Below are 15,744 nucleotides of genomic sequence, written 5' to 3' on the forward strand. Positions count from 1 at the left end.
GATACATATGCCTTAGCCTACCCCTTCAGAATACCTGGGAACGTCTTTATAATCACCCTGTTATGGTGTGATGGTTGATGCAATCAAGGCAGCTTCCGGTGATAGTGATTACATATAATCTCACGGTCTAAGGATTAGGTTACTACGCTTTCATAATTATCACAATCTATCATATCATTCACCCAATGATATAATCCATTGCCAATTGACAAAAATGTCCATGATCGTGAAACCTCGATCATCAGATGACCAATGAGCTAGTTTGCATAAAGGCTCACTAGGGACCCTTGTTTGTTTACATACCACACGTGAACTTATTATGAACTATTGAGATATAATAATAAACACCCTTATTACTTGCATCTAGGGCATTATATCCAACAGTTGGTATCCCACATGCTCAATCCAAAAGAGATTTTTTTTTTGTGGAGGGATATTTTCAGCTTTGTGGACGGTTGTAGAAGCATCATGACATGAACAATTGGTAATGGTTCCACAGTACTATTTTGGAAAGATTTTTGGTCTAATGGTTCCACAGTACTTTTTTGGAAAGAGACCATATGTGTTTTTATTGTCCATTTGCCAAACAATGGGCTGCATGTTAACTGGGACACCATAAGGGAGCGCTATGCCACGGCTAGATCTACTATATTGGACCATGTTTATATGTGTGGTAGTGGATTGTGCTGCTTGGAACATATGGAAGGAGAGGAATGAGTTTGTTATTCAGAATCAACCTCACTCTTTTGGCAGTTGGAAAGTGAGATTTCAATGTGACATGCTTTTGTACCGTTACGAAGTTATGCCAACTTTAGTTCAACCACTTATTGACTGGTTGCTTCAAATCTTTGTATAGTTTCTATGTCTTCCCCTTTTCAGTTCTTCCCTCCCTAAGTTTGTTCGTCCCTTGTAAGCTATTATTTTCTGCCTTAAAGTTACACCGTTGTTGATTCTCCTGCAGTAAAGTGGTCAAAAAATAACCTAATAATGGGTATGGCTTCGACACTAAAAGTATTAGACGAGGTATTCAGCCATGCATATTCTATTCTTGGTCATAATCATTATTACGACATAAAATGATCCGCACTGACATGACTTCTTTCTTGGTTAGAAATGTTATCAAAGGCGATGGAGAAATCCACTACAATGCTGATTTAGGGTTCCCTGATTATAAGCTACCCTTGTTAAACGTAGTGGAAGATATGAACTTGTGATTCTTTTTTGATTCCTTACATTGTGTAACTTGTTAATTTAGTTCAGTCTCTTGTGAATGCATTTTGATTTTGTTTTGCCTGTGGAATGTGATATAGACCTAGCTGGGTTGACGGCAAAATAGGAAAATGTGATCCTAGCTAGGGAGAATTCTGGATGGTATGGTACAACCTCGGACAGTCCGGAAAATTTTCTGCACGACATGGATATAACCGCAAAAACGAATCTGGGCTAAACTATTCGAGTCCTGATGAACACTTCTTTTTTGTGAGGAATACATATTTTTGTATTGCTTTCAGTCTGGATGCCAACATCGACTCTGGCAATCTGGATGTGTGTACCAGCACTAATAGTCGGATGCCAGAGAAGAATATAAACGTTAACATAGGAGCCGTCAGCATCAATAATTGGGAGAGAAAATCAAATGGCAAGCCTGGGAGAAGCTACAAGCGGCAAGCCTGATAAATGATTGGGAAAAAGAAAGTGGCAAGAAGAAGAGATAAGAGCCGTCAGAACCATACTCGCGCACCTGGAGGTCCTGGACCATTTCTTCATCACTTCTCAGAAAGTGTCGACCGCTGTCTTGCTCGTACCAGTCAAACACCTCAACTTGCTTGCCATCATTTTCAGCCGCTACCACCTAATCTTCTCAACCCTCACTGCCACATGGGTCCGATCCATCGCATTTTCCATTTTCCCCCATAAGTCCATTTCTTCTCAGTGCAGTCGCTGAGAATTGTTCTCCGCTGCAAATCTCAGTTTCCTGACTCGTCTAGTATATAAAGCCCCCCGAAAATCTAGCAAAACACATCCAACCTGAGACTAGAGCTAGCTGCTTTCCGGCGAGGAGAAGTCGTCAGCAAATCAAGAACAGAGCCAGCCGCACGTGGGGGTAGATAAACCGAGACAGCACGTGCTCGATCATGAACAACAATGGCGTCAAGGTCACCTACATCGAAACGCAGTTCGTCACCTCCGACGCCGCGAGCTTCAAGTCCCTCGTGCAGCGCCTCACCGGCAAGTCTGCCGAAGTCCCAGAGCCCGCGCGTCAGCTCCACCGGCCCAGGCCTTGCCGTCCCGGCACCGACGGGAGGAGCGCCATTGCTGGAGCGCCAAGCTATTCCATGTCCATCGCTGCGGGCTCGGCTAGTACAGCTCCGGATGAAGTGCGGACGGCCACGACCGCTTCCAACGCCGTCGCCGGCGCGTCGCAGCCATGCCTGGATGAGATGGACGGGCTTTGTGATTATTCTGACCTATCGTACGTTGTCGACCCGGGCGAATGGCGCCATGGTGGTAGTTTCAGTGATTTACTCTATTGAAGTGTAAATATTTGGTTTGGAGTCCAAGATGTACGTTCTAGCCATTCTTTTATGAAATTCCTTTATTCTCTGTACTTATGTCTATTGATGCTTCGTATTTGGGAGTTGGGAATTGCAGTTACAAAGCTATTATATACTTCTATAAAACGAGGAATAAAACAGATACGAGTGAATCATTTTAGACCAAGGGATATTTTTGAGAAAATGAATGAATGAATCATTTAGATTTTCAGCAAGAAAAGAATAATATAGGGACAGGGTATTTTGACTCATAAGTCTAGATGTACCTATTAAGAAAAATATATTCTCAGTCCATTTAAAAATGTTTTAAAAATCCAAGAAGCTTTCCGGGTGTACATGCTATTTTGATTCATAGCGATCACTTTATTGTTATCAGCATCTCATTTGCGGGAGACGGTGTTTTTTATGTTGATTCCTATCTGACGAAAATAAAATTTAAGTATATAAGCAGGATTCTTGTGAGTAGGCTGATTATTTTTTTATCTATATAAGCTATAATTATGTTTAGAAATACAATAGATGATAAATTGGCTTGGCGTATATTCTTTAGGTCATTTTTAGACGGAAATTCAATTCAGCTCCTGGGTGCGTGTGGTCCTTCTACCAAAATATTATATTTTAAAATTTCGAATTTTTTTTAAAAACACATGTACATCTCTATAATATGTGTGTTTATCAAGTTTCGCGAGGAACCAACTTTTTTGTGATCCATGTAAAAAAGCGAAAATTTATCTTCTGAAAAGCCTTATTTTTTAGCATTGAATTTTGTTTTTTTTTACACACACCACGTGATAAGTTGATTTTTCATGAAACGACTTCGTCAGCACATAGCACGTAAAGATGTACATGCAAATTTTTCGTTTCAATTTTGTTGAAATTTTAAAATATGTGTAAAATGCATTTCAAAATAAAGGGAGCATACGCTCCATGTGCCAAAACGTCACTCCCATTTTTAGATCATTTCAAGTATTTTTTCTTCATGATGGGGAAGAAGGCTAACCCATCGCACGGATTTTGCATTTAGTTTACACTTGCACTTGCATGTACCATACAATATGTCTATTTTTTAAAATATGAAAATATATTGTATACTCTATCTCTCGTCCAGCCACATGCTGCCAGATTTCACAGACATGTGTGGGTTTGACATTGCCACCATATAAACCTAATGATGGGTATGGCTTTTGTTGGCACTAAAAGTATCGGACACGCATTTCAAACATATTCTGTTTTACATGGACATTTTCTTTTTATTTGTACCAATTTTGATCATAATCATTATTGCAGCATCCATAAATTGATGCAAAGAAACAGCTGAAGACAAAGCCTGCAATTGCCAGCACCGACTAATAGTAAACAATAAGAATAATCACTTGTTGTGTGTCATATAAGTGGAATCACAGCTTATCTTTACACGAGTAAAGGTTAGAGATGTGAACTATATCACCCTACTAACTTGCAGATTCATGTACAAACCAATTAATAGACCCCTGATTATAAATTGCCATTGACGGTATTGCCGATCCATTACATTTTGTAACTTGTGATGTTAGGATTTTTTTACAAAATGGCAGCATTGTTTCTGTTTCATTCAGAGGAGTGGAAGAATACAGGGTTGAGGCAAAAAAAAAAAAAATCCACACTGAAGAAAGGAACATATAACACTGCATCAGAAGAAAACATCAGGGGACTAGAAGAGGTGTAAGAAAAGGAGAGATTGACTATCAATGTCTTGCCGAGGTTTCAGCGGCAGCAGGCCCTTTTATGTATCTCGTCTATGTTCAAAATCCACCATGGGCAAAACATTATCACAATCGGTTATTCCAAACCAATTATAGGCTAAAATATTTATGTCATTTTGGAACCGGCCGGCTATGATAGACACGTATTATTAACGTTAACTATCGCTTCCAGTCGGATGAAAACCCGACTTAGGCCTGTGTACGAGAACTAGTGGTAACGATCGGATCGGTACGTACTAGTGGTAGGTAATTTAGCTAACCATTTCATTTTCTTTTACCAACCTGCTGAAATCTTTGATAGATCTCTGTAGGGAAAACCATCATTGTCGAAGATTAGGAGAAAGAATCAAAGAGAAACGGTAACATAAGACCACCCGACGTCAGGACCAAGATGAGAAAACAAATCAAACGGCAAGCTTGATAAGCTACAAGCGCAAGTTAACTCAAACGCAAAACTAAAAAAGCGTGGGAGAAAGAAAGCGGCGAGAAGATGAGGTAAGAGCCGTCAGAACCATACTCACGCACGAGTGCTTGACCAACTCCGCAGTTCTCCAAAGGAAGACCGTTGTCTCGCTCGCTTCACCTTAGGACCAGACGACCAGTCAAAAACACCTCAACTTGGTAACCATCATTTTCAGCCGCTACCACCAGTTACTTCTTCTCAACTCTCTTGCGACCTCAGAGATGAGAGATCTCACTTTCGTACTTTCCTGACTCTCGTCTTGTATATAAAGCCCCCCAAAAGGCTAGCAAAAGTGCAGAACACACACAACCTGAGCCTAGAGTCTAGTGCTTGCTGTATTCGCCGAGGAAAAGTCATCAGCAAACAAGCCAGCCGCACGTACGTGGAGATAGATAAACCGCTAAAGCGCGCGACGCAGCACGTGCTCGATCAACCAAAGATCCATGGCCACAAATGGCGTCAAGGTCACCTACATCGAGACGCAGTTCGTTACCTCCGATGCCGCGAGCTTCAAGTCCCTCGTTCAGCGCCTCACCGGCAAGTCCGCCGAAGCCACCGAGCCCGCGCGCCAGCTCCACCGGCCGCGCCCTTCCCGTCCCGTAGCCGACGGGAGGAGCGCCATTACTGGAGCGCGAAGCTATTCCATGTCCACCCCTGTGCGGACGGCGACCAACGCCAGCAACGTCGGCGCCTCACAGGCATGCCTGGATGAGATGCAAGGGCTTTGGGATTATTCTGAGCTTTTGTACGTTGTCGGCGCCAGCGAACGGCGCCATGGAAATACCTACACTGACTTATTGTATTGAAGTGTGATACTTCATGTCAAAAGAGAGAGTAAAAGTTAGGGCCGGAGGGTAGTTGTTACGATGTAGTAATATTCAATTCATTTTTTTATTCTCTGTATTTCTGTTTATTGATGTTACTGATTAGGGAATTGCAAATACAAATCTATAAAACGAAAAATATACTCCATTAGACAGAATGAATCTTAGACAATTTCCATCCGATGTGTGTACGACCCCGAAATCAAGCAGTATGTCTCTTGCATGTCGAACCACCTCACGGTTGAGAGTTAGGGTCGTACACAAATCAGACATGAATGATGCGTGCGCACAGCAATATCGCCATTTAGAATTTAAAAAAATGTTGCATGCAAACTAAGCAACTTAGCATTAAAGTTTTTGAGTAAGAAGTTGGGGAAAGAGTTATAACCACAACGATAGCACTGAAAAAAAGAAGTTAATTAAAACGGAGCTTCCAGCATCATAGAACCCCTATTCAAAGATAACACCCTTAGAGGCGCGCCAAACACTAATTATATCTTCGACAATTTGATTCAAGACCTGAGACTGATCCGTAACTACGTTGTTGAAGATACATGTACATGACCCATGTTGGACCATGACCGAAACTCCACACACCTTCTAGGGACGCCAAGCAACACCACTGAAACAAGGATACCATGGGAAGACCTTATTGCATCACCACTGCCACCAAGACTACACGTGCTACACTACATGGGCACCACTGAAACAAGGATACCATGGGGAGACCTTATTGCATCACCACCGCCACCAAGACTACACGTGCTACACTACATGGGCGACATCTTTTTTTGGGATGGAGGGTATAAAACATAGCATGTAGACTGCACGCACCTGATTACTATAGTTCGTAATTTGCTTTGCAAAAGGAATAGCAGATACACACGTCCTTAGGTGTCGCAGCTAGGAATCAAAGGGTCCGCAGCTTTCAGGGGCACAAAAATGACCCAACCATTTTCTAACCATTCCCAGCAGAAAAGAAATTCCTCATGCCAAGAAAGTGAAATAAAGCAAAAAAAAAAATCTAATTATATACATACTATACACCCTTATCGACAGAGTAGATCGTAGAGCACATCTGAATCACGACTTGAAGCCATTAAGAAACAGATGGTGAACAAAGCTGATATGGTGCATCAGATAAAACCCATCATACATAGAAACACATCTGACAGCAATAGCACCTGCAACAGACTAGCCGATACTGTTTCCTAGATATACTGCTACAATGTTACCGCTAAAATAGCCAAGGAGTCTGAAGATCACTTGGTTGACTGCTCACATCTGCGACTCGTCAATCCGGCTTTTGAGGAGCTGGAAAGCTGGGATCACCCAGGCTCCACATGTGCACTGCATGCCTGCCCAGTTGAACGATCCCAGTCTGGTTTTGCATCCCATGCACCAGAGTTTGTTCGAAACATATCCCTCTTCCACTGCAAGCATTATGCGTTAGACCAGGTGTTTATAACTTTATATCAATTACACTGAACCGAGAAAGCTAAAGTCCAAGAACTAACCAGCTTGCATCCACTTCATGGGCTCCACAAAGATGCAGGCGCATTCGGGTTCCTTCTCATCCACGTGATAGCTTTTGCGCCTTAAAAAGCATCTCTCACCTTGGCCTACATCGTGCGTAACAACGTACTCTTGTGTTGCTACCATCCTCCGGCATTTTTTGCAGCGGTAAATAACACCTGGATGGGCAACTTGCTCTTCTGGGTTAACATCGGTTTCCATAACTGTGTCCTGACTTGGCTCTTGCCTTTCATTAACCTCTGATCCCACCTCTGGGTCAGCTTGCGTTTCTTGGATAATATCAGTTTCCACAGCAGTGTCTAGGCACATTTCAGCAAACTTTTGATGCACCTCCAATCTTGCCTCTGGATCATATTGCTTTTCTGGAATGATGACAGCTTCCACACCAGTGTTTAGGCACATTTCTGCGAACTTTTGATTAACCTCTGATCCAAGCATCTCATCAGTTTGCTCCGGTCCCAACTTCTGTTCAGCTCCAAATCCTGGTGCCTGATTCGCTTCCATCTGTTTTACATTACATACTATTAGTCATGACAAGTTACATGCAGCCACGTTACAACCCAACAATACAAAACATAAAATTAGCCTACCATGCTGTTAGAAAGTAAAGTCTCCACAAGCGTACTGAGAACTAGCTGGATTCAGCTCACCTTGTTTGAACAGACAAAGTCCCATATAGTGCTGGTAGATACACACACTAATACAGCTACCACGGCAAATTGCACACGAAACAGACTAGAGCTTCTGGAAGTGCAGTTATCAAAATAGATAGCCAAAAAGGACGTCAAAATACATTCTGCACCTAGCAGTGCAAACAACTCCTGACCAAAAAGGCTTTATTTATGCCTTTTAGGATTTGAGTGAAACAATCATTTCACTATGCCTACTGCCCAGTTGCTTCTGGAAGTGCAGTTATCAACATAGATAGCCAAAAAGGATGTCAAAATACATCGACAATCTCTTGTAACTTTTTTCTTTTTCTTTCTTCTTTGTATATAACTTTCTGTACAGTTGGTTGAGTTTTAATAAAATGCTGTGGGGGTTTTGCCCCACAGTTTCATGGTCAAAAAAAAAAAGGCTTTATTTTTGCCTTTTAGGGTTTGAGTGAAACAATCATTTCACTATGCCTACTGCCCAGTATGTTCTATATTTCTCTAGTACCTCTCACAGAACTAGTGGCTACAATTAACAAATCCTTCCAATAACACTCTTTGGTTGATTCCTTTGAACACACATTCAATTCAAGTTCATCTATCTGGCAATGCCAGACAGAAGACATAGTATATTGACTAGAAGATACTGGGAACTGTAGAAGGCATCCTAGTTTGAGGTCACTGTGCCAACAAACAATAGCCAAAAATACATATCCTCCCCTATGTTACATGGTACAGGGATACGTAGCCTTACGAGGATAAGGCGAGTATATGAATAAATGCATAAAATACTAGCACCATCAAACAATATATGATAGAAAATGAGAAAATTGGCGTCGATGAAGTTAAGCCAGTATGGTCTTTCAAGTCCCAACCCCTTGTATGCAGTCCTGGGATTCCTTTGCAACTGCCAGGTGACGGCCAAGAGGAGTCCAGGTGATTCGATTAGGCCTTCTAATGGGCTGTCGGTCGACTGGTAAGAGGCCCGTATTTATCCCTTGGGTATCCCTTTCATATCCCAGCCGTTCTATGATTTTGTTTTAAGCCGGAAAAAAAAAGATACTTGGGGATATGCTGCATCCCCGTCCTGGTGCAGTATCCTGCACCGATTTGGCACTTCTGTGCCATACCCATCCCCCCGATACGCACTCTACCCCTAAAATCCAGAAAGCTCTGAAATAGCGAAACTGTCGCCAGCATTGGGAGGTACCACAACAATCCCCACATTTGATAAGAGGACATGTTAAAGACAATCATTTCCACAAATATCGTAGGTTCGATTCCTATAAATCTCTCACAGGCTATAGCATTTGACAGTACTGCTAAGGCTCTTTTGATTAAGAATAATTTCTTCTGGTTCAGCAGGATTATGTAGTACACAACACTCCATATGGCACCAAAGAAATAACTTATAGATTCTAATGATCTTTTCTGCTAATTTAAAAATGTTCTGTTGCTAGCAGTTGCTAGTATTAGAATTTGGAACCAAAGAAGTGTTTGTTCCCTCATTCTGCCGGAACCAAAATGCAACATTAAAACCATGGCATCTAGGCTAAACCTACAGGGGCGAACTACCTAAACAGATTCTGCCCATTAGGACAATCATGTCTTACAAAGATAAACAATCGAACCGAGGATTCGTGGCTTTCCACCCAACAAAAGATGTGAAGCAGCAGAGAACCCACCCCGACCAAACCAAAACCCTGTGTAGGATTCCTTCGCCAATCCATCAAGGCATGAACAAAGGCGTCACATCGCAGAATAATGAGGAAAGTTGAAAAGGGGACTTTTTTTCGCGAAGCCGGTCGCCGAGACCAGAACGAGAGCTAGTAAGTAGGCAAAGCTCCCCCAAAAACCCTAGTCGTGCTCACCTTCGATTGATGAAGCTGCGTCCGGTGGCTCCGCCCCTCGCCCTCCTATTGTCTCGCCGCCCGCGCCGCGGCCGCCGGGAGGGATGGGGGCTTCCGGTTGAGCTGAGGAGGCGGCAGCGGCGGTCACAAACCCACAATCAAAATAGAAAGCCGGTCCAGCCCGTTCCGATCGTGTTTCCAATGCCCAAACGGGCCACGCGTGGTGGACGGTGGTTTCCTTTTACTTTTCTATTGGAAGAGGAGGAGGAGAGCAATCTAAGCTAAGAAAAAAAGGAGCACAATCTCATTTAAACCAATTCATACTTTTCTATACTCCCTCCGATTCGTATTACTTAATGTTAATATAGATACTAGCAAAATGCCCGTGCGTTGCTACGAGTGAAAATTAAAAATTACAATAGCACGTGATTTGACGGAAATTCGTCTTGGCTCCCGGGAGCATTTGCTCCCGGATTTTTGGGGAGCAAATTTTATTTTTCAAAACTTTTCAAAAAATTTCGAAAAAAATCATGCACGTACCAGACAATAGCACGCACCACCTTGTGAAATTTCGCTGCGAAATGTCATCGTATGCGTCCTGAGAAAAAATGACAAATTTCCAGATCTGAGATTCAAATTTTTGGATCTCATTTCATGTCAGAAATTTGTCATTTTTGTTCAGGGCGCATACGATGACATTTTGCAACGACATTTTACACGGTGGTGCGTGTCATGGTCAGGTACGTGCACGATTTTTTTCGCAATTTTTTGAGAAGTTTTCGATTTATTCTAATTTTTCGAAAAAACCGGGAGCAAATGCTCCCGGGAGCCAAATCGCCGCTCCCGTGATTTGAAAGAATAAATTTGACGATTGGAAGAGCTATCAACAACTTTGGAATTTCACAAAACATGTATAGCATCATTGGCCATTGAATTCGGTAAAATTTATCCATTAGAAAAACTTACAAAAAATAATCCAACAATATGATGTATCTAGAACTGAAATGTGTCTAGATACATCTATATTAGAGTCAATTAATATGAACCGGAGGGAGTACCTTTTTCCACACCTAAATTTCAATACATACATCACAAAACTCCCAGCCGCACTTGGATTGCTTATTAAAGGAATATAAGATTTGTCCATCTAGTCTAGGAGAACACGGTATCCTGTATGCATACGAGCTGCGGCCAATTCGCCAGGCCTCGGCACGCGCTCGATTCTATTTGTCGACCGCTTCTTTGTCATGCACCAAATCCATATAGGTTAAATTTCACCGATATTTAATAAACAACCCAATTAAAAAGAGAATCGTGGGTGCGCATCATGCACTTGCACAGGACTGTTTTTCATGAACATTTATGAGATTTATCAGTAAAAAAAGCAACTCGTAACAATGAGTAGACAATATTTATGAGATTAATCAGAAAAAGCAACACGGAGTAGACGATCGAATAGACACCTGTTTTGCTACCGTGTAAGACGTTGATTGAGGCCATGCTTCGACTCCCTCACATGGAGTAGCAGATCGATCGAAACTTGGGGATCATGCATGCCCAGCTTGCAAGTTGCAGAATTCATGTCTTCTTTTGTTTCACGTGACTTTTAACAAGCAAATGAGAAGTTTTGCTGGCCAGTGATGCCCCGCCCACCGCTACCTGGTCGGGACGAACCCGATCTTCCTCCTCGTCCAATGCCACGTCCGTCACTGCCGAGGCCAACCCGATCTTCCGCCTCGTTCGACGCCGCGTACGACGCTCTCGATTGCGCACCTGTACGGAGGCCACCGAGTCGCTCCCCTGAATCTTTTGCTGCACATCTCCAGTTCCTCACCGGTGACAACGACGGCGCTCCATGCCTCCATGCCGGGACGCAGAACCCATCTAGATCGGCCAAGGCCAGGTCTTACTTCCACCACCGTGCCGGGCGGCTCGAAGCAGTGCTGCATTGCCGTTGAACCGAGCACGACTTGGTTCCCGAAGGGCCGATGGTGAATAGCTCGTCCGTGCCGGGGAACCCGTCTAGATTGGCCAAGGCCGGGCGGCTCGAAGCAGTGCTGAGAGGTGCTTCACGAGATCGTGTATATTTGTACAGGTGGATTACATCTTGCCGTATACGATGTGGATTACACCGCGCATCCTGTGCTCGGAGTCGACCTGGAGTCTTTTCCGTCAGGAACGACCAGGAGTCGTGCGTGTATGGTACTCTGTACTATGGTTAGCCGGTTTTTCAATGGTTTTTTCTCGCGGGATCAATTGAAGGAACAGACTGCTTATGGTTTTCTGCCGCGCGTGTGTCGTGTTTTTTGACGTACGACTGGTTTTTTGACGTACGACCACCACCGATCCAAACCTAATAGTAAATAAAGATATCTAAACACATATTAGTTGTAAATACACCTATTTTAACATCAAATAATACGAATTGGAGGGAATAACGTAAAGAACCCAAAAAAAATAGTTATAAATACTGCAAATAGGTGCTTAAACAATTTGCGACCCCTACGGTCTAGGTGCGAGCTGAAGGCACCACCATCCTTGCTCATCCATCATCGAGGCACAAAGCTTATTCTAGTAAATAAACAGAGAGTCGTAGTGCTAAGACCCCAAAAATCAGAGCAGCAAAATGAATAAACAAAAAGTAATACGAATGAAAAGTCATTGATGTTGGACTATTGCATGGACGCTATAGCAAAATACATAATTATTCTATTCCATGTTAGGTGTTACTGGGTAATAGCAAAATCCCACGCGAGGGCTAAGCTAACAATGCATGTATGTATCATGTGGTACTCCTGACGAGCAACTAAACAATTGTTATATTACAAGTTTTATTATGATTGGTGATTTTAATGCACTGTATGTCATGCCATAAAGAAGGCAATTGAAATTAATCTTAGAGAACCGGTTGTGCTCGTGCATCTATTATCCCCCAACATCATTCCACCAGCAAGTGACGGCCGCTTTCGCATATGTAGTGCGAAAGACAAATTTTTGAACCAAGAATGTCAAGTCCAACCAGCAAAACGATCCACCAGCCATCCACTCTGGCGATGAAATGTTTGGTAGCCTGGATTCGAATCGTGGCTCACTAGCGCAGTGGTGCCAGCACACCTGCACATTGAGAACGAGCCACGGACCAAAATTGTCTTGTTGTTTGGTAGGTTGGGCTGCATCGGTTGGGTCGAAAATGGCTTTCTATTTGTTTGCCTGCAACCAACCCGAAATCTCGATGGAGATGAGATTATGCATGTTTGGTACCATCCAGGCATGCCTAAGATCACCTCATCTCTACAGGTAGCTTTACCATGCTATCACCTCCCATCACACAGAAATCAGTTCATGAGAGTTGTAGACTAACGAAGCTAGCAGTTCACGAAACCAGCCCTAGCTAGTACGAATTGTAGTTCATAACACGAGGCTCTCTAGCTACTACGAATGGCAGTTTATCATCACGGGGTAGTTCAACATACGGGATCAAATTGGGGTTCGAGAAACAGGGGATCAAGGGGGGTTCTTCTTCTTCTTCACTTATTCACTTCTTCTTAGATGGTGGTGTTGCCTCTGGCTTCCCACATTTCGTATGCCCACTCTTGCCTCTTCTCCTTCCAGGCATCATTATCGTCTGTGTCCACGTCATGGACGGTCTCTACTTCATCAAAAGTGACAACATCTTCGAAGAACTCATCATGGCCTAACCTAGGATCCAGTTGTGAAGAATGCAGCAAGCAAGGACCAGCTTTACTTGAGTGTTAAAACTGTGGAACGGTTTCTGGTCAAGGACCTTGAACATGTTCTTCAATGCAGCAAAGGCCCTCTCAATGGTGCCTCTAAGGTTTGAGTATCTCAGATTGAACAATTCTTTCGCATTCTGAGGTCGATGCCTGGGAGAGAACCCGTTGAGGTGGTACCTCGTTTTCCTAAAGGTGGGTAGAATACCAGATCGGCATGCATATCCAGCATCTTCAAGGTAGAACTTACCCTCGGGGATTAGCAACCCATCAGGCCTTGACAAGCTGTCGGACATGATGCTCGCATCATGAGCTGAACCCTCCCACCCAGCAAGCACATATGTGAACTTCATATCGAAATCCACAGCTGCTAGCACATTCTAGCTGGTGTAGTGCTTCCTCCCGCGGAATGATGCATATATTGATCTCGATACCTTTGCAGTCACATGAGTACCCCATCAATAGCCTCAATGCAACCCTGACAAAAAATTAGCACACAATCATGTTTCTAACAGTAGCACACATCTGATAGGTAGAACGAACATGATTTTGTACTCACCCTGAAATACGGGAACCACTTGTAACTGTTCTTGATCTTGGGTAGTGTGTTCGTTGATGATAACTTGATATTTCACCTCTGAGCTCCCCAATTGCGTACAACACACCTGCTGGAAGTACCGAGAGATAGTCTCTGTGGATCGCCTGAATGTGCTATGGATGACTCTGAACCTCTGGTTATGACCCACGACATGAAAAAACATTGCGACTTGTTCTTCAACATGTTATAATCGAGATGCACAATAAACGAAGAACGAAAAGTAAAACACTGCAGGGGACACGAGATTTAAACGTGGAAAAACCCTTGCAACACACAAGGGAAAAACCACGGGCGCCAGCCAGCAAAACTTCACTATTTCGGTGGTGTTTACAAACGCCGTGGGTGTACAATGATGCGATGAAACCCTAGCGGCGGCTTACAGGAAAATATATAGACGGTGGCAACGATCCGGCGACGATTCGGCCCAAGCCTCCGGCGACGGGCCTCGCTACGCTCGTCAGAAGTTAGCCTCCCTTTAGTATATGAATTTGGATCACAATATAACAAACTCCACCTTGAGACAAATTCCTTGTAGCATGAACTTCAACAATCACCTGAATCAACAAAGAAAACACTTGCTGGCGCCAATAGCCACTTGGGCTAAACAGTTATACCAACCAAGCTTGAGCAAAGCTCAAACTTGGACACAGGGACAGGCTTAGTCACCATATCAGCAGGATTATCATGAGTACTAATCTTGCATACCTTCACTTTACCTTTTGCAACCACATCTCTGATTGCGTGGTACTTAATATCAATGTGCTTTGTCCTCTCATGGAACATCTGATCTTTAGTAAGATAAATAGCACTTTGACATCCTTTGAAAAACTTAATGCAAGAATTATCTCCACAGAGCTCAAAGATATAAACCTTTCAGCCAAACAGCCTCTTTACTGCCTCGGCAATAGCCATGTACTCAGCCTCGGTAGTAGATTGTGCAACGGCATCCCGCAAAGTAGCCTTCCAGCTAACAAGACATCCACCAACAAGTAAACACATAACCTGTGAGGGACCTTCTCTTATCCAAATCGCCAAAGATAATCTGAATCCACATATCCGGCGAGCCCCTCACCAATCTGCCAAACCTCAAGCAAGCTTTTGATGTACCGCGAAGGTACACGAAAATCCACCGACGACTTTCCAATGTTCTTTACCAGGATTAGCCATGTATCGACTGACCAAACTCATAGCATATGACAGATCGGGACGTGAACAAACCATGGCATACATCAAGGAACCAACAGCACTAGAATAGGGAATTCGTGACATGTACTCAATATCATCTTCAGAGCTAGGACATTGCAAAGCTGACAACTTGAAATGAGAAGCAATAGGAGTAGTAACTGACCTTGCATCATGCATATTAAAACGATGAAGAACTTTCTCAATGTACTTTTCCTGACTAAGAAACAACAAACTAGACTTTCTGTCCCTTTTAATTTCCATGCCTAGTATTTTCTTAGCAGGACCAAGATCCTTCATCTCAAACTCACTACTTAATTGATTCTTTGAAATAGTGATCTCTTTCATGCTCTTGGCAGCAATCAACATATCATCAACATATAGCAGCAAATAAATAGGTGATCCATTAACAAACTTGATATACACACAAGTATCATACTGAGATCTCTCAAAACCATGTGTAAGCATAAATGAATCAAACCTTTTATACCACTGTCGTGGCGACTGTTTCAGACCATAAAGGGACCTCTTTAATTTGCAAACAAGATCCTCCTTACCAGGCACAACATAACCTTCAGGTTGGTCCATATATATCTCCTCCTCCAACTCA

At 43.0% G+C, this 15,744-nt stretch overlaps 1 protein-coding gene across 1 annotated transcript; it reads right to left on the minus strand.

The window, feature by feature from the left end:
- Positions 1-6,652: 6,652 nt before the first annotated feature.
- Positions 6,653-9,827, minus strand: LOC127307409 (probable inactive dual specificity protein phosphatase-like At4g18593). Its single transcript, XM_051338135.2, has 3 exons — positions 9,645-9,827; positions 7,102-7,624; positions 6,653-7,017 (listed from the first exon to the last, which is right to left on the minus strand). Exons 2-3 carry the CDS (start codon positions 7,622-7,624, stop codon positions 6,863-6,865), a joined length of 678 nt encoding a protein of 225 aa, XP_051194095.1. The 5' UTR covers positions 9,645-9,827; the 3' UTR covers positions 6,653-6,862.
- Positions 9,828-15,744: the final 5,917 nt, after the last annotated feature.

This window comes from Lolium perenne, chromosome 6 (genome assembly GCF_019359855.2).
Source record: "Lolium perenne isolate Kyuss_39 chromosome 6, Kyuss_2.0, whole genome shotgun sequence".
In the NCBI taxonomy this organism is placed as follows: Eukaryota; Viridiplantae; Streptophyta; class Magnoliopsida; order Poales; family Poaceae; genus Lolium; species Lolium perenne.